The sequence below is a fragment of the Rutidosis leptorrhynchoides genome, chromosome 4 (genome assembly GCF_046630445.1).
Source record: "Rutidosis leptorrhynchoides isolate AG116_Rl617_1_P2 chromosome 4, CSIRO_AGI_Rlap_v1, whole genome shotgun sequence".
Classification (NCBI taxonomy): Eukaryota; Viridiplantae; Streptophyta; class Magnoliopsida; order Asterales; family Asteraceae; genus Rutidosis; species Rutidosis leptorrhynchoides.
In genome coordinates, this window is record NC_092336.1 from 564,310,739 (window position 1) to 564,335,728 (window position 24,990).

At 37.8% G+C, this 24,990-nt stretch overlaps 1 protein-coding gene across 1 annotated transcript; it reads right to left on the bottom strand.

Moving 5' to 3' along the window:
* Positions 1 to 3,202: 3,202 nt before the first annotated feature.
* LOC139845338 (probable indole-3-acetic acid-amido synthetase GH3.1) lies at positions 3,203 to 5,791 on the bottom strand. Its single transcript, XM_071835591.1, has 3 exons — positions 5,348 to 5,791; positions 5,112 to 5,213; positions 3,203 to 4,880 (listed from the first exon to the last, which is right to left on the bottom strand). The coding sequence occupies exons 1-3, from the start codon at positions 5,662 to 5,664 to the stop codon at positions 3,506 to 3,508; spliced, it is 1,794 nt and encodes a 597-aa protein (XP_071691692.1). The 5' UTR covers positions 5,665 to 5,791; the 3' UTR covers positions 3,203 to 3,505.
* Positions 5,792 to 24,990: the final 19,199 nt, after the last annotated feature.

The window sequence follows — 24,990 nt, forward strand, 5'->3', positions numbered from 1 at the left end:
GAGAACGCAATCACACCCTTGATCTTCCACATAACCGCCTTCGCTTTCACCATTGGAACACCGACCACATATGTGCGCACGTCTTTTGACAAATTCGATATTCCAGCCCGAGCCAACTCCCATTGTACGGATGTATCATCAACCATGACTCTTAAGAAAACCTCTTGTTCATCTTCCTCGGTCGACCACAACAAAGTTGTCATTAGAGAAGATCTACCCGAAGTACCGAAAGCTCTAGTGTACCCAATTCGACCCGAATTTTTACTAGCTTCAACTTCCTTTGAGCTCCCACTCAAACAAGATCCCTCAACAATTTCGGAAAGCATTAGCATGCTAGGACTTTTGACATCCACAAATTCACCTAGCCATTCCTCCTTAGGAACTTCAACCATACACATGGTTCCCTTTTTAAACCCGCGAGCAACCACATAATCTCCCTTAAACACTACACACTTTTGATCTCCAAATATGACATGACAATTATCGTCATCCAATTGCCCAACCGAAATCAACCGACTCTTGAGCTTTGGAACGACCGAACATTCCTCAAGATCCAAGCATAATTCAATTTTCTAACCACGAGATCACAAATACCTGCAATTTCAAGTGTACTCCCATTCGCAACTCGAACCTTACCAGAGTATTCCTTGAAATTCACCATCTCGTTCATGTATGGGGTAACATGATACGAGGCACCCGAATCTAAAACCCAAGATTCGTCAAGAACCTCTTTTTGGCACATCAACGCATCTTCGATCACGACAGTCGATACGCTCCCACCCGACTTAAGACTCGAGCACTTTGACTTATAGTGACCAACGTGTTGACAATTCCAACACACCACGTTCTTGCTCCTTGACGGACTTCTTGACCTAGCTCTTCCCCAACTAACACTTAGAGTCGAACCCAAACTTCCATTCGAATCTCTCCTACGAATACCTTCGCTAAGAATCAAATCCCGGATTCCTTCAAAAGTTAACATAGTAGTTCCGGATGAAATACTAACCGCCGTAACCGTACCGGCCCAACTCTCTGGCAATGAAGATAGCAAAAACAACGCCTCAAGCTCATCATCGAATTTAATATTCACCGACTTCAAACGAGTTAAAATCGAATTAAATTCGTTAACATGATCCGCCGCCGAGGAACCCTCCATCATCCTAGCATTCACCAATTGCCGAATCAAAAAAACTTTATTCAAAGCGGATGACTTTTCATACATGTTAGATAAAGCCGCAAGTACACCCGCCACTGTGGTTTCACCCACGATGTTGTAAGCAACGTTCTTGGCTAGAGAAAGTCGAACAACTCCTAGGGCTTGCCTATCCAACAACTCCCACTCGCCTTGAGTCATCTCTTTCGGTTTAACACACTTCAACTGTTGGTAAAGCTTCTTTTGATAGAGTACATCTTCTATTTTCATCTTCCAAAAGCTAAAATCATTCCCATCAAACTTATCAATCTTCTCATCACTCTTTTCCGCCATTGTTCCCGTGAAACCGAACCGAAGCTCTTGATACCACTTGTTATGAATGAAGCATGTGAGCCTTAACAATAAACGAAAATAATTGATGTATATGAAGAAACTAGCAAAAAACGATAAAGATAAGAGAATTTAACGAGGTTATATGTAATCACGAATGATTACTTTAATCTTCGGCCACCTAAGAGAGTTCTTTTATTAATAAATTTCGTGGATCCATGTATGGGTTACAATAAGATGCTTAAACATGCAAAACTCAACAAAGAAATAGCTTTGGGAACAAGAAAACACGTTTTGGAAACTTCTCCGTCAGGCATAGCCGCGCCGCGCCTCCACGGCAAAATCCGAGACAAAAACTTTCTTCAGCTCGACCCCTGTTCACACTTTAGGTCGCGTCGCGCCTAGGATAGGCCGCGGCGCGCCTTATCTGGCGAACCGAATTCTTCTTTTTCGAATCCTTGTTTAACACGCTTCGCACTCTAACAATTCTTACATGAATTTTGTGGTTAGTGCTTCTAAAATTTTTCACTTACCATAAAGCCACTATAACTAGCTAATTTACCTTTATGAAATCCGGTTTAATGTACACTATTGTGGTAGTTCCGGTTAACATTCGTACGCGTTTAATTTGTTGCAATACATACAGTCGTTGTGGTAGCTACGTAGTTTCTTGTTGATTCGTAGTGATTCTCATTTATTACAAAACATGCTATATAATTAGACGATCATAAGAATTAGGAGTATATGAATGCATAATATCGATCTGTATATAAAACCGCGTAATTGACTCATTTATTGCTTGGGCTGTGATATGTATAATTTCTTATTTATCGGATAACATATACGGAGTATTTTAATTGGTGCAATATTGTATTTACCAATAATTGATCGATTGAAATTTATAAGATAAACTAAAATAAAATAACATTATTAATTAATAAGTAATAATTTTAACAATTAATAAAGAACGTAATTGCATGTGCATTGTGGTTAAACATTTCCCCCATACATTTATGAACTTCACGTTCTTCCTCATTAAAGGATACAATTGTAGTTATATTAAATCAAAACCTAACAACCATGCTAGTATTTACAACTGTCCATAATTTACATGTACTTTTTGTTACTCATTTAGTAATTAAACTATTTAATTTCTTCATTAATCTATCAAACGATACTTAAGTGCATAGTTCATACACAAGTGACAAGAGAGTATGTTATTACTTATTACGCATTAATTACTAACTATATATAATATATAAACAATAATAAACGCTAACTATATACGGAGTATATTTTTTAAGTTGTCCTATTTATGAATTTTGGTGTTTTTCAGAATTGCATGCAAAAGTATTTTGTTATGCAACACAAATCCTATTTCGTGTACATGACTAGATTCCAACTAGATAGCGTCCAATCCCAACAAAGATAAATAAAAAGTTTTATATTTAATTATGTAATACGTAACTTTTATTTTCAAACTTCTGTATGTTACGTATAAAAGTTTAGGATCTTATTCATGTACGTTTTTTCATGTATCTTACGTCTAGGAACAAGGTTTCGACTATCCGTACTAAAAGCAATCACTGTAATATGAATAAATACAAGTGGTTGTGCCAAACTAATAAAAATGTTAGGAAGTGATATGTATTAATGTTAGGCAACAATTTACATAGTGCGATAATTAAATTATACAAAGAATTGCGTTCACGAATGATGTAAACAAATTAAGAGTTTTAATTTATCAATAAATATAAATATATAACTACATAAGCAGACGAATACGTACAGGTTCTTGTTTATGAGAAAAACATACGAAAGAAACCTGTTTTTTACATCAACGTCCCCATCTTAATCTCCTAAACTATGCCCATAAGTGGTTTTTTAATTAATCACCCACACAAAATAGAAATTAAAAAAATATATAAACTTAAAATAAAAGAAATCCTAAAGTCACGAATATTTTTCTTACATTGACTTTCCAAATAGTCGGTTTCGTGTGACAACTAAACAATCACCTGTTCAACGACGTCGTTCTGGAGTCCAATGAGGCAAACTTTGACTAAAATGCGTCGACAACACTCTGGAGTCAAGAAGTTCCATTATTGGTGTAAAATTTACACACCGTGGAACTTTGTATTGATTGATTGATGCACCCCTAGATATTGCATAATCCATTAATTCCTCAAACGTACCATTTTTAACTACTCGGATCTCCAACGGCCCGATTGAATTACACTCCACCCGACCCTGTCTGTAAACCGAACTCAATGATTCTTCCATTGCCAAACAACATTTTTCCAAAACATCATTCTGTGGAGACTCAGCTGAATCTTTAACTAACAACTCCCAGTAAATGACATAATGACCCGGAATCGTTTTTGTGTCCGCGTAACTTGTGTACTCCACGACGCTTGTATTGAATTCGTTTAAAACTTTCGATGCATTTTCTACGGCTGATTGTAACTCGGCCTCGTCAGTTTTGTCCGAATCAATGCTGAGCAGTACATTTTTTCTTCGGACAAAATTGAACTGTGGGGCCGAGTTGTGGAACCCGGTGACTCGAAGGATGTCACCAACTCGGTACCTGCATAACCCCGCGTATGTAGTGATTACGAGTTCGTATTCCTTTCCTACTTCCACGTTCACAAGGTCGACCAGTTTATCACTGGTCGCACTTGTGGACGAATTCGAGTTCGGGTCATGTGGCAGGAACTCGAAGTAGCCCATATTTGGCATGATCGTGTACGAAACTTCAGACGGTTTGGACATCGGGTTGAGATTAAGCCCGAAATAGCACTCGGATGACGCGTACATTGTACAAACTTTAGGTAACCCACCACTATAATAATCCAATGTAGGAATATATTGAGCCATTGCACCGGTAACAATTACTTCTAGATACTTTGCGTTTGGCCAAATTCGGGTGATGATTTTTTCCCAATCGTCTTTCGAGCACTCGGATACAATAAAATCTGCGAGCTCTGGGTTGGGTCTTAGCACTTGTGACATGCAACGTTTGATATTCGAATCAGAAATTTTGGGGTTAAGATTTCCGGTTCGAATATCGTGTGCTAGTTCCTTCCAGTTGAGCTGGAGGAACCGGATGGCACGGAGTAGGCCCGAAGCGAAAATCGCACCGAGACGAAGAACTTGTTCTCGTTCATAAAGACCGCAAAGCATTTGTGAATACATGCTCTGAAAAGAATCGGGGCAAAGAATAGCCTCATTTGGGCTGGTGTAAACGTTATACGGGTCAAACGCCCGGGTCTTGAAATGATCACTTTTGTAGTAACTTGTCAAAACGGGTCGGGCCATTAAACCTCCCGGAGTCTTTGTTTCGGACTTGACAAACAAAAAGTAGAGTCCCTTTCCTTTGTCTAATCCAGGCATGTATCTGTCACAAAAACAATTAAAAATCTCATAAGAAAATAAATTCTAGTCAACTAGTATTATTTTTGATTAATTAAATTAAATAAATATAAATAGCGAATAATTATGTACGTTGTGTTGAAATTCTTGTACTTCTTAAAATATCTGAATTTTTTTACAATTTAATAAGGCAAAAACACAAATTCCAGAAAGGGTGGTGGAGTAAAATAAGTAAATGAATAAATAGCGTACTTACAGGTTCATTACTGGCATGAGCAGACTGTAAAGGAGTTGACGTCGATCCAACTCTTCCTTAATAGTCGGCATAAGTTTTCTTTCACCTGCTGATGTGCCAGAGCTGTTCATGATAAATAAACAAAAAAATAAGTTAGCTATAAATTTGTAAATTCCATGCATATTTGTTTTTTTTTCCGGTTAAACAATAAGTATAAGAATGACGGTTTTGAATTTTTGATGGTATTAAATAATTACCTTGTGAGAAATTCAGAAATTGGATGAGATGAAAGAATTGGAGATCGATCACCATTGGCGATACGGTTAATAATTGGTTGAAGATCCTCATAAGTAACCATAGGAATTTTAGACTTGAACGTGTCACGATCAGTAGCACTATCAAGATTGTGAAGACGGAGATACTCCGTCTTCGCATTTCGACTTAGAATCTCAGCCAACACGTTTTCTTGAACGCTGTCGGCATTTCTAGTCATTTCCTCGATAAATTGAAGCGCTTTCGCATCTTTTTCGCACGCTGGTGGTCCTAACGGTGAACACAACGCATCAACCGCCATTTTATAAACACAATTTTGTAATAGCTGATTAAGTTACAACGTAACAAATAATATGTGAAAGTTTGTGCGGAGTAAATTATGTTTGTAAAAAAATAGAGATGTGTGTTTATTTTTTAGAGGAGGAGGAGTTGGGATTTTGAAGTGAGGAGAAATTGGGTGGGGATGAATGGGATTTATATAATGGAAAGAAAGAAAGATGAGAATGGTCACGTGACAAGTCATGTGTGGGGTCCATTAGGGGAAAAGGCGGTTGTGGAAACTAGGAAGGAAGGTAGCTGACGAGAGGAGAGGAGAGGAGAGGAGAGGTCGTGGACAAATTTGTAAATATTTAGGAGAATGGCGGGGTGTAGACTCGGGAGGGGACAAGTGGGACCATGACAGGTATTTACAGCAACATGACAGGGGACACGTGGGGCCGGTCAGCACACGTCAGCCAAACCACGCGGATGTTTTCCGTTTAAATTGTTGCCAGATTGATAAGGACGGCTAGCCGGCGAGTTTTGTAGTTTCAACTGTTACAAACGTGGCACGTGATAAAATTAAATCGAATTGTTAGGATATGTGGACTAAAATTAGCGATTGCTATTCTTGTTTAAAACATTAACAAGTAAAATTAGATAAATGGGATATATGAATTTGAATGGTCACTTGTTAGACGACTTGTAACGGAGTGGCAGCCACGCCGTGGGGGATGAGGTGGCATCCGGTCACGCGGTGGGGAGGTCTGTATCGGGGCGTGGGAGAGGGGCAGGGGAGGTGGGGTGGCGGTGGTGTGTGGGTTGGAGACGGGGAACGAAACGGGTGTGGGGATGGTGATTGGGACACTTGGCAAAATTTCATTTATTGTGTAATGTATCCGTTGCAAAATTCGGGGTTTAATAAAAAAAAAAAAATTAATCCAATATTATTTATCCTATATATACACAACTATTTAACTCATTCTATATACATTTCTTTCCTCCAATAATATTTTTCCTTTCATATTTACAAACACTATAAAATTTCATAATGGATAAAATTTTCAAAATGTTCGAAATTGTTATTGGTGACGATTCGGATGATGAAAAAAATATATAATTTTGTTAGTAGTTTGGCGGACGAAGATGTCGAGGGAGAAGCTACAAGTTCACGAGTCCCTCGCCCCCGTACCTATATTCCAAGGGATCGTGAAGATGCGGCAGTGAGGTTATACAACGATTATTTTTCTGAAACTCCAAATTATACGGAAAAGAACTTTAGACGACGTTATCGAATGAGTCGTGAATTATTTCTCCGTATCATCGAAGGTATATCAAACTTTAATAGTGGCGATATTCCCGATTATTTTATGTTTTTTAGGGAACGTCCCGATGCTACTGGTCGTCAAAGTTTGACGATACTTCAAAAATGCACGGCGGCCATACGTCAAATGGCGTATGGAACTACACATGATTTACATGACGAATACATAAAAATTGGTGAGAAAACAGCTGCTTTATGAAATGTCCCGTTCTTATTGATTAAAAACGTTCCATATTAATTGATTTCGTTGCGAGGTTTTGACCTCTATATGAGACGTTTTTCAAAGACTGCATTCATTTTTAAAACAAACCATAACCTTTATTTCATAAATAAAGGTTTAAAAAACTTTACGTAGATTATCAAATAATGATAATCTAAAATATCCTGTTTACACACGACCATTACATAATGGTTTACAATACAAATATGTTACATCGAAATCAGTTTCTTGAATGCAGTTTTTACACAATATCATACAAACATGAACTCCAAATCTTGTCCTTATTTTAGTATGCAACAGCGGAAGCTCTTAGTATTCACCTGAGAATAAACATGCTTTAAACGTCAACAAAAATGTTGGTGAGTTATAGGTTTAACCTATATATATCAAATCGTAACAATAGACCACAAGATTTCATATTTCAATACACATCCCATACATAGAGATAAAAATCATTCATATGGTGAACACCTGGTAACCGACATTAACAAGATGCATATATAAGAATATCCCCATCATTCCGGGACACCCTTCGGATATGATATAAATTTCGAAGTACTAAAGCATCCGGTACTTTGGATGGGGTTTGTTAGGCCCAATAGATCTATCTTTAGGATTCGCGTCAATTAGGGTGTCTGTTCCCTAATTCTTAGATTACCAGACTTAATAAAAAGGAACATATTCGATTTCGATAATTCAACCATAGAATGTAGTTTCGCGTACTTGTGTCTATTTTGTAAATCATTTATAAAACCTGCATGTATTCTCATCCCAAAAATATTAGATTTTAAAAGTGGGACTATAACTCACTTTCACAGATTTTTACTTCGTCGGGAAGTAAGACTTGGCCACTGGTTGATTCACGAACCTATAACAATATATACATATATATCAAAGTATGTTCAAAATATATTTACAACACTTTTAATATATTTTGATGTTTTAAGTTTATTAAGTCAGCTGTCCTCGTTAGTAACCTACAACTAGTTGTCCACAGTTAGATGTACAGAAATAAATCGATAAATATTATCTTGAATCAATCCACGACCCAGTGTATACGTATCTCAGTATTGATCACAACTCAAACTATATATATTTTGGAATCAACCTCAACCCTGTATAGCTAACTCCAACATTCACATATAGAGTGTCTATGGTTGTTCCGAAATATATATAGATGTGTCGACATGATAGGTCGAAATATTGTATACGTGTCTATGGTATCTCAAGATTACATAATATACAATACAAGTTGATTAAGTTATGGTTGGAATAGATTTGTTACCAATTTTCACGTAGCTAAAATGAGAAAAATTATCCAATCTTGTTTTACCCATAACTTCTTCATTTTAAATCCGTTTTGAGTGAATCAAATTGCTATGGTTTCATATTGAACTCTATTTTATGAATCTAAACAGAAAAATTATAGGTTTATAGTCGGAAAAATAAGTTACAAGTCGTTTTTGTAAAGGTAGTCATTTCAGTCGAAAGAATGACGTCTAGATGACCATTTTAGAAAACATACTTCCACTTTGAGTTTAACCATAATTTTTGGATATAGTTTCATGTTCATAATAAAAATCATTTTCTCAGAATAACAACTTTTAAATCAAAGTTTATCATAGTTTTTAATTAACTAACCCAAAACAGCCCGCGGTGTTACTACGACGGCGTAAATCCGGTTTTACGGTGTTTTTCGTGTTTTCAGGTTTTAAATCATTAAGTTAGCATATCATATAGATATAGAACATGTGTTTAGTTGATTTTAAAAGTCAAGTTAGAAGGATTAACTTTTATTTGCGAACAAGTTTAGAATTAACTAAACTATGTTCTAGTGATTACAAGTTTAAACCTTCGAATAAGATAGCTTTATATGTATGAATCGAATGATGTTATGAACATCATTACTACCTTAAGTTCCTTGGATAAACCTACTGGAAAAGAGAAAAATGGATCTAGCTTCAACGGATCCTTGGATGGCTCGAAGTTCTTGAAGCAGAATCATGACACGAAAACAAGTTCAAGTAAAATCATCACTTGAAATAAGATTGTTATAGTTATAGAAATTGAACCAAAGTTTGAATACGATTATTACCTTGTATTAGAATGATAACCTACTGTAAGAAACAAAGATTTCTTGAGGTTGGATCATCACCTTACAAGATTGGAAGTGAGCTAGCAAACTTGAAAGTATTCTTGATTTTATGTAACTAGAACTTGTAGAATTTATGAAAAACACTTAGAACTTGAAGATAGAACTTGAGAGAGATCAATTAGATGAAGAAAATTGAAGAATGAAAGTGTTTGTAGGTGTTTTTGGTCGTTGGTGTATGGATTAGATATAAAGGATATGTAATTTTATTTTCATGTAAATAAGTCATGAATGATTACTCATATTTTTGTAATTTTATGAGATATTTCATGCTAGTTGCCAAATGATGGTTCCCACATGTGTTAGGTGACTTACATGGGCTGCTAAGAGCTGATCATTGGAGTGTATATACCAATAGTACATACATCTAAAAGCTGTGTATTGTACGAGTACGAATAGGGGTGCATACGAGTAGAATTGTTGATGAAACTGAACGAGGATGTAATTGTAAGCATTTTTGTTAAATAGAAGTATTTTGATAAGTTTATTGAAGTCTTTCAAAAGTGTATAAATACATATTAAAACACTACATGTATATACATTTTAACTGAGTCGTTAAGTCATCGTTAGTCGTTACATGTAAGTGTTGTTTTGAAACCTTTAGGTTAACGATCTTGTTAAATGTTGTTAACCCAATGTTTATAATATCAAATGAGATTTTAAATTATTATATTATCATGATATTATCATGTATGAATATCTCTTAATATGATATATATACATTAAATGTCTTTACAACGATAATCGTTACATATATGTCTCGTTTAAAAATCATTAAGTTAGTAGTCTTGTTTTTACATATGTAGTTCATTGTTAATATACTTAATGATATGTTTACTTATCATAGTATCATGTTAACTATATATATATCCATATATATGTCATCATATAGTTTTTACAAGTTTTAACGTTCGTGAATCACCGGTCAACTTGGGTGGTCAATTGTCTATATGAAACATATTTCAATTAATCAAGTCTTAACAAGTTTGATTGCTTAACATGTTGGAAACATTTAATCATGTAAATATCTATCTCAATTAATATATATAAACATGGAAAAGTTCGGGTCACTACAGTACCTACCCGTTAAATAAATTTCGTCCCGAAATTTTAAGCAGTTGGAGGTGTTGACGTATCTTCTGGAAATAGATGTGGGTATTTCTTCTTCATCTGATCTTCACACTCCCAGGTGAACTCGGGTCCTCTACGAGCATTCCATCGAACCTTAACAATCGGTATCTTGTTTTGTTTAAGTCTCTTAACCTCACGATCCATTATTTCGACGGGTTCTTCGATGAATTGAAGTTTTTCGTTGATTTGGATTTCGTCCAACGGAATAGTGAGATCTTCTTTAGCAAAACATTTCTTCAAATTCTAGACGTGGAAAGTGTTATGTACAGTCGCGAGTTGTTGAGGTAACTCAAGTCGGTAAGCTACTGGTCCGACACGATCAATAATCTTGAATGGTCCAATATACCTTGGATTTAATTTCCCTCGTTTACCAAATCGAACAACGCCTTTCCAAGGTGCAACTTTAAGCATGACCATCTCTCCAATTTCAAATTCTATATCTTTTCTTTTAATGTCAGCGTAGCTCTTTTGTCGACTTTGGGCGGTTTTTGTAACATCCCGCATTTTTCCGTTAAATTATTTTAACGTCCGTCTTTTTCTTTTTAAATAATACCCTTCGTATCTAGATTCGTATCCTTTGTTATGTAACGTTTTAAATATTCTCGTTATCGGATTTCAATATCTCCCGTACTCCCGTGAAATTTAAAATATTCGATCGGTTAAATCCCGCACCCGCTTTGAAACTCGAGGGACCGGAGTTGCCAAATGGGCAAACTAGTTGACTAGGTCAACTAGTCAACCCATTTTTCATTCCATCATCTCCCTCACCTCTTTTCTCTCCATCTCAAGAACACACACACAAACCCATTCCATTCATTCATCATCTAAATTCAATCTTGGAAGCTCACAACAAATCCGACTACATATTCTTAATCCTCTCTTCATTCTCTACGATTTGATACCAACTTCATCGATTTTGGGTAACATTTCTAAAACTCTAGATTTCTCTAAATTCGTGTTTTTGATTTGAAATGGTGTTAGTTAGTGTCTATGGCTCGTGTCTAGCATGAATATATGATTTACTTGCTCGATTTGTTGTTTTGAGTAACTAGTTTGAACATTTGAAATGGGTTTGCTTAATCTTGCATTTTGGAAGATTAAATGTTGTTTGATTGTTAAAGTTCATGTTTTAATTGTGTTACTAGTATCACTAGCTTCGTTTTGATGCGTAGGTTGATTAAGAAAACTTCAAAAACCCGATTAAGGATTTTGTGATGTTTGACTAGGGTTTGATAGACTTTGAAACGAACTTTTGATGCGTTGAATACTTGTTAATGTTGTTAGTAAGTGTTTAGATGCAATGTATGCTTAATTACCTTCGAAACGGCATATCGTATGTGTAAATTGGATTCCCGAATCATAAAATACGTTTTACGAACTTGAAACTTTGAAAATGGACTTTTATTGATCACTTGATGAGATTTCGGCTATTGTAAATGATGTTTTTGTTTGATGATATGTGGTTAGTTGTATTGCTCGTCAAAATACCTTTCCGAGGATATAAGATACATGTTTTGGTTGTTTGCGGATCATAAATGGTGAATGTTTGATGTTTGGCTCGTGCATACTTTGAAAACTGACCAGAAATCTCTGCCCAGATGGTGGCGCGGCGCGCCCCATCCCCGCGCGGCGCGCGGATTGGCCTGGCCAGATTCTGCTCACTTTGTCACATTTCACGCGAAATGTTTGACTAGCTACCGACCTCCGATTCACATGAAACTTGTTTTAATATACTTGTATATGAATATTTAGCATAGAAAAATAGTTCGGGACCCGACCCGAACGCGTTGACTTTTCGTTGACTTTGACCAAGTTTGACTTTTAGTCAAACTTAACCAAACTTTTATGCAATCGTTCTAACATGCTTTTATACTTGTTTCTTGTATGAAACTTGACAACGTGATTCACATGCTATACTTAATCGAGTCGTAACGAGCCATAGGACTAATTGAACATCTTTACCCTTCGTGATTATCGTTATTGATACAACCTATTTGTTTAGGTCAAGACTAGCTTTGTCTTTGCACGCGTTTACTTGTCAAAGTACTTTATTAACTCTTGCACTCAAGGTGAGATCATAGTCCCACCTTTTCAACAACTTTTTATACTTTAAATTGTGGGCTGAGAAACATATACTTTGTTACATTTGGTGCTACTTACTTTTATACTTTGAACACAAGTACAAGGAAAACAAACATTCCACAGCGAGTTTGAACAAAAGTCCTCAATCCAATTATCATTAGTTCCACTTGCAGGGTGTAAGTGTAAGCGTGTAATTATGTTGTGTGGCCATACGGGTTTAACAAACCCTCATTCAGACGGTTCGCTACCGTTAGTGAATGAAATATAATTTCAACAATGTATAGTGTAAGTTCTAACACTAAATTCAAAATTCAGAGGGAAGATTCGGTTAAGCCTTGATAATTGGGTGCTCGTGATACAAATACTATTTTGGAATGTGAATGATTCTGGTTGAGCAATTCTTAAAGAACCTTGTGGTTCAATACAATTTACTTACTAAACCTATGATTTCACCAACGTTTTTCGTTGACAGATTCTTCTATGTTTTCTCAGGTTTTGAATGCTTAGTGATACATGCTTCCGCACTCTTTTGATACTTGCTTGGATGTCGAGTATACATGCATACATGGAGCGTCTTTTGGATACTTTTAAATTGTGTCGCATAAGTTTCATTTGTACTTAAAACTTGGTATCGTAACTTGTGGTGGAACTATTCTTGTAAAACGTGAACAACCTTTACATTTGAAATGAATGCGACATATCTTTTGGTCAAACGTTGTTTTAAAGACTTATGACCACGTAACGGGACCTAAGTAGACGGCGCCGTCAATGACGATTTGGTCGGGTCGCTACAGATGGTATCAGAGCCTTGGTTGTAGGGATTTAGAGTTCATTTGTGTCCACCCCGAGTCATAGGGTACATAGGTGAATCTAGACTACAACCGGCATATAGACTGCAGTAGGAATTACTTGACTATTTGTGCATTTATACTCGAACTCTTCTATCATATCTAACTCGTATTCGATCTTGATCTTATGTTGATAAATTTTGTTGACGCGCCACCTTGAATTTATGAAGTAATGTTAAATGCACATGAGAATCAGGGTAATATAATTTCCGGGATTATATTACGGTGATTCACATGGACGTTCCGACATTATGACATAAAGAATTTAGGGCGAGTCAAGGAAAATTTTCTCTCTATCCTTATTCCATACTCCGGTTAGTATTGTTGAAAATACTAACCAACGATATTCTTGTGTCTTGAAGGAACAATGGCTCCTCGTCGTGTACGCCGCAATGAAACTCCCGAACAAGCTCTCGAACGGATGATAGCTACCGCCGTAGATGCGGCCATGGCCGGTCACTCATCCAACAACAATAATAATAACAACCACAACAACAACAACAACAACAACAACAATGGAGCCGGAAACTCAAACGAGGGATGCTCCTATAAAGCTTTCATGGGGTGCAAACCTCACACTTTTGATGGAACCGGGGGACCGGTCGTGCTCACCCGATGGTTTGAGCAAACGGAAGCCGTCTTTAGCATAAGCGGTTGTCGGGACCAAGACAAGGTCAAATACTCCACTCACACTTTCTCCGGAATTGCTCTAACATGGTGGAACACCTATGTTCAATCGGTGGGTACCGATGAAGCTCATGCCCTCTCTTGGGCCGATCTAAAGGAAAAGATGATTGTTGAATATTTTCCGCGCGAAGAAACCCGAAAGCTTGAGGAAGAACTAAGAGCTTTGAAAGCGGTCGGAAACGATCTTAAAGCTTATAATCAACGCTTCGCCGAACTATCCTTGATGTGTCCTAATCTTGTTAACCCCGAATCTCAAAGGATTGAGCTCTACATGCTCGGTCTTCCAAAAAGCATCAAACAAGGGGTGATGTCATCCAAACCCACTACTCATCAAGCCGCTATGAACATGGCTCGCCAACTAATTGAAACGGTTGACGAAATCGTAGTTCCGGCACCTAAGGCCGAGGATAAATCGGTCGGCAACAAAAGAAAGTGGGAACCCTCCCAATCAAGCAACAACAACTTTACTAAGAAGCTTTACACCTCCGATGGCAAGGGGGGTTATACCGGACACCTACCGTATTGTAACGAGTGCTACAAACATCATTTAGGCGAATGTGGCAAACCATTTTGCTTGAAGTGTCAAAGAAGTGGCCATGTAGCCCACGAGTGTAGGAATACCGCTCCCGTCGCTCAAAAGGAGCACAATGCACCCAAGACGGGTGTTTGTTTTGAATGTGGCCAACCGGGTCATTTTAGGAGTGCGTGCCCAAACAAGAAAATCAACCCCAACGCACGCCGTTGAACTTTCAACATCGACACCTAGGATGCCCGAGACGACGATGGACTAGTCACGGGTACGTTTCTTCACAACAAACAGTATATTTCATACTTATTCGATTCGATTACCGCTAGATGTTTATTAACCAAGTCTTTGACTCGTGCTCTTTACATTCCACTTTTTTTTCCCCTAGATATTACTTAGACGATTTAAGTGACCAACGGAAAATATTGTGTGCCTATAAATTTTATTGGAGGATATACGTTAAGACTTTTGACTTGACACCTATAGAACTAGGGAGCTCGAAACCTTTTCGTAAAAAAAAAAAAAAAAAAAAAAAAAAAAATATTTCCCCATCATCTTGTATAGATTATTGTGAACTGAGTAATTTTCGGTTGGAAACCGATACCCTCTCCCTCGCATCCATGACCTCATGATTATTTGCACGAATCCCGTATGTTCCAAATCGACCTCCGTTCCGGTTATCATCAATTGGGGGTTAAGTGAGACGATGTCTCCTAAGCCACTTTCCGAACTCGCAACGTTAGTTGTAAAACTCTCTTAGTACCGTTTGATTTATTTAGGGCTCGCCCGTATCCATAAACCTCTTGAACCGCGTATGCAAATTCATATAGACTAATCTGTTATCGTATTTATAGATGACATCTTAACTTATGTAAGTAAAGAAGGAAAACGAACAACATCACCATCTTACGCTCGAACTTTTGAGAAAAGAGCAACTTTATACCAAATTCTCCGAGTGAGAATTTCTGTTGAACGAAGTCCAATTTTCTAGACCATAATGTTAATGATCAAGGCATTTCAATCAATCTCAAAATCAAGCCACATGTAATCAGGAAACTCTCCCCACTCAGACTTGTATTCGTAAAATCTTAGACCTCGTCTGTTATTACCGAAAATTCATTTCTGACTTTTCTCGTGTTACACGACTTTAATCTCTCCGCGATCGAACCTTGAGCGTGATTCTTCACACCAACATTTCTAGTTAAATTCGTTATCTTGCACGGAGAAGTCGAATACTAAATTGTGGATCCGATCAATTTTCTCGTCATCACGTACCACACTACACACCCCTGATATTTCACCATTTCCGTCTGATATTACTGGAATTTAGGATAACACACAATCCAACGATACTTCACTCTTCTTTGACTTAACGCCCTTGTGTTTCTGATAATCGGCCAACTATTATTCAACCCCGAACTATACAACTACGTGTACTATCTTGTTTCTCTTCCAGACTTCAATTTTCGACAACTAGAGGCGCGTTATGGCAACCTCGAGATGTAAGCTCATCCTATTCAAAGTCCTCATTTCACTCCTATCCTCATCGCTCGCATTTCCGTTTAAGGAAACTCCTTGTAACATTTCTCCATGGACAGATAAACTCCTCATATTACATTAGTATTCGCCACGAGGGTGAATAGTCCTAACGAACATTTTTCGAACCCTAACTGACTTGTTCAAACATATCTTAAGAGATTCTATTCCAACACGGTGTATCTTCGTCATTCATCCTGTATCGAAATACTCGTTTCACTTCTAGTTTTACAAGGAACCTTGGGAACCCGCTTAGACATGAGTACCGCGTACCACCCACAAACAGACGAACCGAACAAACGAACGATTTACGTCTTCAAAAGACATGTTTCAAACTTGCATGGTCGCTTTTAGTAGATCACTCTTACAACAGTAGTTACCACTCGTGTGTTCACGCGCACTTTCCGAAACCCTATATGACCGCTAATGTCATACCCCTGTTCATTTAACCAAAGCATCAACCACCGAAATCTGAACTCCATCAAGAAACAACAATTGAAATCATTCAAATCCGAGGAGGGCTCGAGACGATCCGTAGTCGCCAGAAGAGTTATACCAAACTTAGATGAAAACCTCACAAATCCCAGTGTGTAACCGCGTAATATTGAGAAACCGCACCTTGGAAAGGTGTAATCCGTTTCGGGAAATCGAGGAAATTTATATCCGCAATATTGATCCTTTTGAAATCTTGGGGCGTATTGGAACCGCTTCCTACCGTTTAGAACCTCCGACTCAATTAAGTTTCCATTTATCCTACATTTCGTGTAACAAACTTAGAAACGTGTCATGCGGAACAGGAATGTGCAATCCTTTTAGATGCACCAACTATTGATGACAAACTCCTCTTCATGGGAAAACTGGTTGAAATCATGGATCGTGAAATCGAACCTCAATACAACGTAACACCCCGACTATCCGGATTCGTGGAATGCCCAAGAAAGTACCTTCACACATTCGTAGGGTTACTACTCTAAGTCTCGAGTAAGAGATATCGACTACTACTTCCAACTAAATTTCGGGACGAAATTTCTTTTGAGGTGTGGATAATGTAACATCCCGCATTTTTCCGTTAAATTATTTTAACGTCCGTCTTTTTCTTTTTAAATAATACCCTTCGTATCTAGATTCGTATCCTTTGTTATGTAACGTTTTAAATATTCTCGTTATCGGATTTCAATATCTCCCGTACTCCCGTGAAATTTAAAATATTCGATCGGTTAAATCCCGCACCCGCTTTGAAACTCGAGGGACCGGAGTTGCCAAATGGGCAAACTAGTTGACTAGGTCAACTAGTCAACCCATTTTTCATTCCATCATCTCCCTCACCTCTTTTCTCTCCATCTCAAGAACACACACACAAACCCATTCCATTCATTCATCATCTAAATTCAATCTTGGAAGCTCACAACAAATCCGACTACATATTCTTAATCCTCTCTTCATTCTCTACGATTTGATACCAACTTCATCGATTTTGGGTAACATTTCTAAAACTCTAGATTTCTCTAAATTCGTGTTTTTGATTTGAAATGGTGTTAGTTAGTGTCTATGGCTCGTGTCTAGCATGAATATATGATTTACTTGCTCGATTTGTTGTTTTGAGTAACTAGTTTGAACATTTGAAATGGGTTTGCTTAATCTTGCATTTTGGAAGATTAAATGTTGTTTGATTGTTAAAGTTCATGTTTTAATTGTGTTACTAGTATCACTAGCTTCGTTTTGATGCGTAGGTTGATTAAGAAAACTTCAAAAACCCGATTAAGGATTTTGTGATGTTTGACTAGGGTTTGATAGACTTTGAAACGAACTTTTGATGCGTTGAATACTTGTTAATGTTGTTAGTAAGTGTTTAGATGCAATGTATGCTTAATTACCTTCGAAACGGCATATCGTATGTGTAAATTGGATTCCCGAATCATAAAATACGTTTTACGAACTTGAAACTTTGAAAATGGACTTTTATTGATCACTTGATGAGATTTCGGCTATTGTAAATGATGTTTTTGTTTGATGATATGTGGTTAGTTGTATTGCTCGTCAAAATACCTTTCCGAGGATATAAGATACATGTTTTGGTTGTTTGCGGATCATAAATGGTGAATGTTTGATGTTTGGCTCGTGCATACTTTGAAAACTGACCAGAAATCTCTGCCCAGATGGTGGCGCGACGCGCCCCATCCCCGCGCGGCGCGCGGATTGGCCTGGCCAGATTCTGCTCACTTTGTCACATTTCACGCGAAATGTTTGACTAGCTACCGACCTCCGATTCACATGAAACTTGTTTTAATATACTTGTATATGAATATTTAGCATAGAAAAATAGTTCGGGACCCGACCCGAACGCGTTGACTTTTCGTTGACTTTGACCAAGTTTGACTTTTAGTCAAACTTAACCAAACTTTTATGCAATCGTTCTAACATGCTTTTATACTTGTTTCTTGTATGAAACTTGACAACGTGATTCACATGCTATACTTAATCGAGTCGTAACGAGCCATAGGACTAATTGAACATCTTTACCCTTCGTGATTATCGTTATTGATACAACCTATTTGTTTAGGTCAAGACTAGCTTTGTCTTTGCACGCGTTTACTTGTCAAAGTACTTTATTAACTCTTGCACTCAAGGTGAGATCATAGTCCCACCTTTTCAACAACTTTTTATACTTTAAATTGTGGGCTGAGAAACATATACTTTGTTACATTTGGTGCTACTTACTTTTATACTTTGAACACAAGTACAAGGAAAACAAACATTCCACAGCGAGTTTGAACAAAAGTCCTCAATCCAATTATCATTAGTTCCACTTGCAGGGTGTAAGTGTAAGCGTGTAATTATGTTGTGTGGCCATACGGGTTTAACAAACCCTCATTCAGACGGTTCGCTACCGTTAGTGAATGAAATATAATTTCAACAATGTATAGTGTAAGTTCTAACACTAAATTCAAAATTCAGAGGGAAGATTCGGTTAAGCCTTGATAATTGGGTGCTCGTGATACAAATACTATTTTGGAATGTGAATGATTCTGGTTGAGCAATTCTTAAAGAACCTTGTGGTTCAATACAATTTACTTACTAAACCTATGATTTCACCAACGTTTTTCGTTGACAGATTCTTCTATGTTTTCTCAGGTTTTGAATGCTTAGTGATACATGCTTCCGCACTCTTTTGATACTTGCTTAGATGTCGAGTATACATGCATACATGGAGCGTCTTTTGGATACTTTTAAATTGTGTCGCATAAGTTTCATTTGTACTTAAAACTTGGTATCGTAACTTGTGGTGGAACTATTCTTGTAAAACGTGAACAACCTTTACATTTGAAATGAATGCGACATATCTTTTGGTCAAACGTTGTTTTAAAGACTTATGACCACGTAACGGGACCTAAGTAGACGGCGCCGTCAATGACGATTTGGTCGGGTCGCTACAGTTTTCAACCGTTGTTGAATTTGGATGATCTTCTCGGTAGTTTCTTGTATAATCTTCGGACCCGTAATCTGTATATCCCCCACTTCACTCCAACAAATCAGAGACCTGCACTTTCTACCATAAAGTGCTTCAAACAGCGCCATCTCAATGCTTGAATGGTAGCTGTTGTTGTAGGAAAATTCTGCTAACGGTAGATGTCGATCCCAACTGTTTCCGAAATCAATAACACATGCTCGTAGCATGTCTTCAAGCGTTTGTATCGTCCTTTCGCTCTGCCCATCAGTTTGTGGATGATAGGCAGTACTCATGTCTAGACGAGTTCCTAATGCTTGCTGTAATGTCTGCCAGAATCTTGAAATAAATCTGCCATCCCTATCAGAGATAATAGAGATTGGTATTCCATGTCTGGAGACGACTTCCTTCAAATACAGTCGTGCTAACTTCTCCATCTTGTCATCTTCTCTTATTGGCAGGAAGTGTGCTGATTTGGTGAGACGATCAACTATTACCCAAATAGTATCAAAACCACTTGCAGTCCTTGGCAATTTAGTGATGAAATCAATGGTAATGTTTTCCCATTTCCATTCTGGGATTTCGGGTTGTTGAAGTAGACCTGATGGTTTCTGATGCTCAGCTTTGACCTTAGAACACGTCAAACATTCTCCTACGTATTTAGCAACATCGGCTTTCATACCCGGCCACCAAAAATGTTTCTTGAGATCCTTGTACATCTTCCCCGTTCCTGGATGTATTGAGTATCTGGTTTTATGAGCTTCTCTAAGTACCATTTCTCTCATATCTCCAAATTTTGGTACCCAAATCCTTTCAGCCCTATACCGGGTTCCGTCTTCCCGAATATTAAGATGCAGCTCCGATCCTTTGGGTATTTCATCCTTTAAATTTCCCTCTTTTAAAACTCCTTGTTGCGCCTCCTTTATTTGAGTAGTAAGGTTATTATGAATCATTATATTCATAGATTTTACTCGAATGGGTTCTCTGTCCTTCCTGCTCAAGGCATCGGCTACCACATTTGCCTTCCCCGGGTGGTAATGAATCTCAAAGTCGTAATCATTCAACAATTCAATCCACCTACGCTGCCTTATATTCAGTTGTTTCTGATTAAATATGTGTTGAAGACTTTTGTGGTCGATATATATAATACTTTTGACCCCATATAAGTAGTGCCTCCAAGTCTTTAATGCAAAAACAACCGCGCCTAATTCCAAATCATGCGTCGTATAATTTTGCTCGTGAATCTTCAATTGTCTAGACGCATAAGCAATCACCTTCGTTCGTTGCATTAATACACAACCGAGACCTTGCTTTGATGCATCACAATAAATAACAAAATCATCATTCCCTTCAGGCAATGACAATATAGGTGCCGTAGTTAGCTTTTTCTTCAATAACTGAAACGCTTTCTCTTGTTCATCCTTCCATTCAAATTTCTTCCCTTTATGCGTTAATGCAGTCAAGGGTTTTGCTATTCTGGAAAAGTCTTGGATGAACCTTCTGTAGTAACCAGCTAGTCCTAAAAACTGGCGTATGTGTTTCGGAGTTTTCGGAGTTTCCCACTTTTCAACAGTTTCTATCTTTGCCGGATCCACCTTAATACCTTTTTTGTTTACTATGTGACCGAGGAATTGAACTTCTTCTAACCAAAATGCACACTTTGAAAATTTAGCGTACAATTCTTCCTTCCTCAATACTTCTAACACCTTTCTCAAATGTTCACCGTGTTCTTGGTCATTCTTTGAGTAAATAAGTATGTCATCAATGAAAACAATGACAAACTTGTCAAGGTATGGTCCACACACTCGGTTCATAAGGTCCATGAACACAGCTGGTGCATTAGTTAAACCAAACGGCATGACCATAAACTCGTAATGACCGTAACGTGTTCTGAAAGCAGTCTTTGGAATATCATCTTCTTTCACCAGCATTTGATGATACCCGGAACGTAAGTCAATCTTTGAATAAACAGACGAGCCTTGTAGTTGATCAAATAAGTCGTCGATTCTCGGTAGTGGGTAGTGGTTCTTGATGGTAAGTTTGTTCAACTCTCGGTAGTCGATACACAACCTGAATGTACCATCTTTCTTCTTGACAAACAAAACAGGAGCTCCCCACGATGATGTGCTTGGTCGAATGAAACCACGCTCTAAAAGTTCTTGTAATTGGCTTTGCAGTTCTTTCATCTCGCTGGGTGCGAGTCTGTAAGGAGCACGAGCTATTGGTGCAGCTCCTGGTACAAGATCTATTTGAAATTCAACAGATCGACGTGGAGGTAGTCCCGGTAATTCTTTCGGAAATACATCGGGAAATTCTTTTGCGACTGGAACATCATTGATGCTCTTTTCTTCAGTTTGTACTTTCTCGACGTGTGCTAGAACAGCATAGCAACCTTTTCTTATTAGTTTTTGTGCCTTCAAATTACTAATAAGATGTAGCTTCGTGTTGCCCTTTTCTCCGTACACCATTAAGGGTTTTCCTTTTTCTCGTATAATGTGAATTGCATTTTTGTAACAAACGATCTCTGCTTTCACTTCTTTCAACCAGTCCATACCGATTATCACATCAAAACTCCCTAACTCTACTGGTATCAAGTCAATCTTAAATGTTTCGCTAACCAGTTTAATTTCTCGATTCCGACATATATTATCTGCTGAAATTAATTTACCATTTGCTAATTCGAGTAAAAATTTACTATCCAAAGGCGTCAATGGACAACTTAATTTAGCACAAAAATCTCTACTCATATAGCTTCTATCCGCACCCGAATCAAATAAAACGTAAGCAGATTTATTGTCAATAAGAAACGTACCCGTAACAAGCTCCGGGTCTTCCTGTGTCTCTGCCGCATTAATATTGAAAACTCTTCCGCGGCCTTGTCCATTCGTATTCTCCTGGTTCGGGCAATTTCTAATAATGTGGCCCGGTTTTCCACATTTATAACAAACTACATTGGCATAACTTGCTCCGACACTACTTGCTCCGCCATTACTCGTTCCGACACCATTTGTTCCTTTCGTTCTATTAACCCCTGGTCCGTAGACCTCACACTTCGCCACGCTATGACCATTTCTTTTACACTTGTTGCAAAATTTGGTGCAGAACCCCGAGTGATACTTTTCACACCTTTGGCATAGCTGCTTTTGATTGTTATTGTTGTTGGGATGATTGTTGTAGTAGTAGTTGTTGTTGTTGTTGTTGTTGTTGTTGTTGTTGTTGTTGTTGTTGTTGTTGTTGTTGTTGTTGTTGTTGGGCCGTTTGTTGTAGTTGCGATTGATGTTGCGATTGTTGGGATAATTGTTGCGATTATTGTTGTAATTGCTGTTGTTGTTGTATTGGTGATTCTTATCACCGTTTTCCTCCCACTTTCTTTTGACTTGCTTCACATTGGCCTCTTCAGCAGTCTGTTCTTTAATTCTTTCTTCAATCTGGTTCACTAGTTTGTGAGCCATTCTACATGCCTGTTGTATGGAGGCGGGCTCGTGTGAACTTATATCTTCTTGGATTCTTTCCGGTAATCCTTTCACAAACGCGTCGATCTTCTCTTCCTCATCTTCGAATGCTCCCGGACACAATAGGCACAATTCTGTGAATCGTATTTCGTACGTGGTAATATCAAATCCTTGGGTTCGTAACCCTCTAAGTTCTGTCTTGAGCTTATTGACCTCGGTTCTGGGACGGTACTTCTCGTTCATCAAGTGCTTGAATGCTGACCACGGTAGTGCGTACGCATCGTCTTGTCCCACTTGCTCTAGATAGGTATTCCACCATGTTAACGTAGAACCTGTGATGGTATGCGTAGCGTACTTCACTTTGTCCTCTTCAGTACACTTACTTATGGCAAACACCGATTCGACCTTCTCGGTCCACCGTTTCAATCCGATCGGTCCTTCGGTTCCATCAAATTCCAAAGGTTTGCAGGCAGTGAATTCTTTGTAGGTGCATCCTACACGATTTCCTGTACTGCTAGATCCAAGGTTATTGTTGGTATGTAGCGCAGCCTGTACTGCGGCTATGTTTGAAGCTAGAAAAGTACGGAATTCCTCTTCATTCATATTCACGGTGTGTCGAGTAGTCGGTGCCATTTCCTTCAAAATAGTCAAATGGAACAAGTTAATCATACAGAATATTAAGAGTAGTTAATAGTATTTCGTAGCATAATATGAACTCATTTATAAAAGCTTTTTCTTCATATTAGCGTTTTATAAGTTTAAATTCGGGTAGTACCTACCCTTTAAGTTCATACTTAGTAGCTAATATACAATTCAACTACTACAATTCTATATGAAAAATTGATTATAATAATATTTCGCGTTCAAACTTTTATACAATATTTTACAAACTTACAATACCGCTTATTTTACATAAAGCATGAAATATAGCACACAATTACTTTGATACAAGATAGTTGTGAAGATAATTCTAGCTAGTACACAAGTCGTTCAGCAAAGGCAATAAAGACACGTAATTCATACGTCCAGAAACAAGTCATGCATTCTGGTTTTACTAGGACTACTTCCCATCCTTGGTCTTGTGGAACATAACCGTTATGGCCGTTGATAAGACAGCGTGTTGTAACGTCGTCAAAGGGACGAGGGTTACGTAATGTCCAACAGTCCCGTAACAATCTAAAAACCTCATTTCTTACCCCAATTACCGACTCCGTCACTTGTGGGAATGTTTTGTTTAATAATTGTAGCCCGATGTTCTTGTTCTCACTTTGGTGAGAAGCGAGCATTACTAATCCGTAAGCATAACATGCTTCTTTATGTTGCATGTTAGCCGCTTTTTCTAAATCACGAAGTCCAATATTCGGATATATTGAGTCAAAATAATTTCTTAACCCATTGCGTAAAATAGCATTTGGGTTCCCCGCAATATATGCGTCAAAGTAAACACATCGTAACTTATGGATTTCCCAATGTGATATCCCCCATCTTTCGAACGAAAGCCTTTTATAAACCAAGACATTCTTGGAACGTTCTTCGAATGTCTTACAAACTGATCTCGCCTTAAATAGTTGTGCCGAAGAATTCTGACCGACTCTAGACAAGATTTCATCAATCATGTCTCCGGATAGGTCTCTTAAAATATTGGGTTGTCTATCCATTTTGTGTTTTTATACTGTAAAATAGACAAGAGTTAGATTCATAAAAAAAATACTTATTAATACAAGCAATTTTTACATATATCATAAAGCATAAGCACACTATATTACATATATTACACCACACGAATACAACTATCTTATTCCGACTCGCTTGTTTCTTCTTCTTTGGTTTTGGTTCGTTTTGCCAAGTTTCTAGGGATATATGATGTTCCCCTAATACGAGCCGTCGTTTTCCACATTGGTTTAGAAAAACCTGGTGGTTTAGAGGTTCCCGGGTCATTGTTACAACTTAAGGACTTCGGGGGTTG

Coding starts and splice junctions, on each gene's coding strand:
- LOC139845338 (XM_071835591.1), bottom strand. CDS start 5,664: ATGGCGGTTGATGCGTTGTGTTCACCGTTAGGACCACCAGCGTGCGAA. Junction 5,214..5,347: donor ATTTCTGAATTTCTCACAAG/GTAATTATTTAA, acceptor TATCATGAACAG/CTCTGGCACATCAGCAGGTG. Junction 4,881..5,111: donor CTCATGCCAGTAATGAACCT/GTAAGTACGCTA, acceptor TTTTTGTGACAG/ATACATGCCTGGATTAGACA.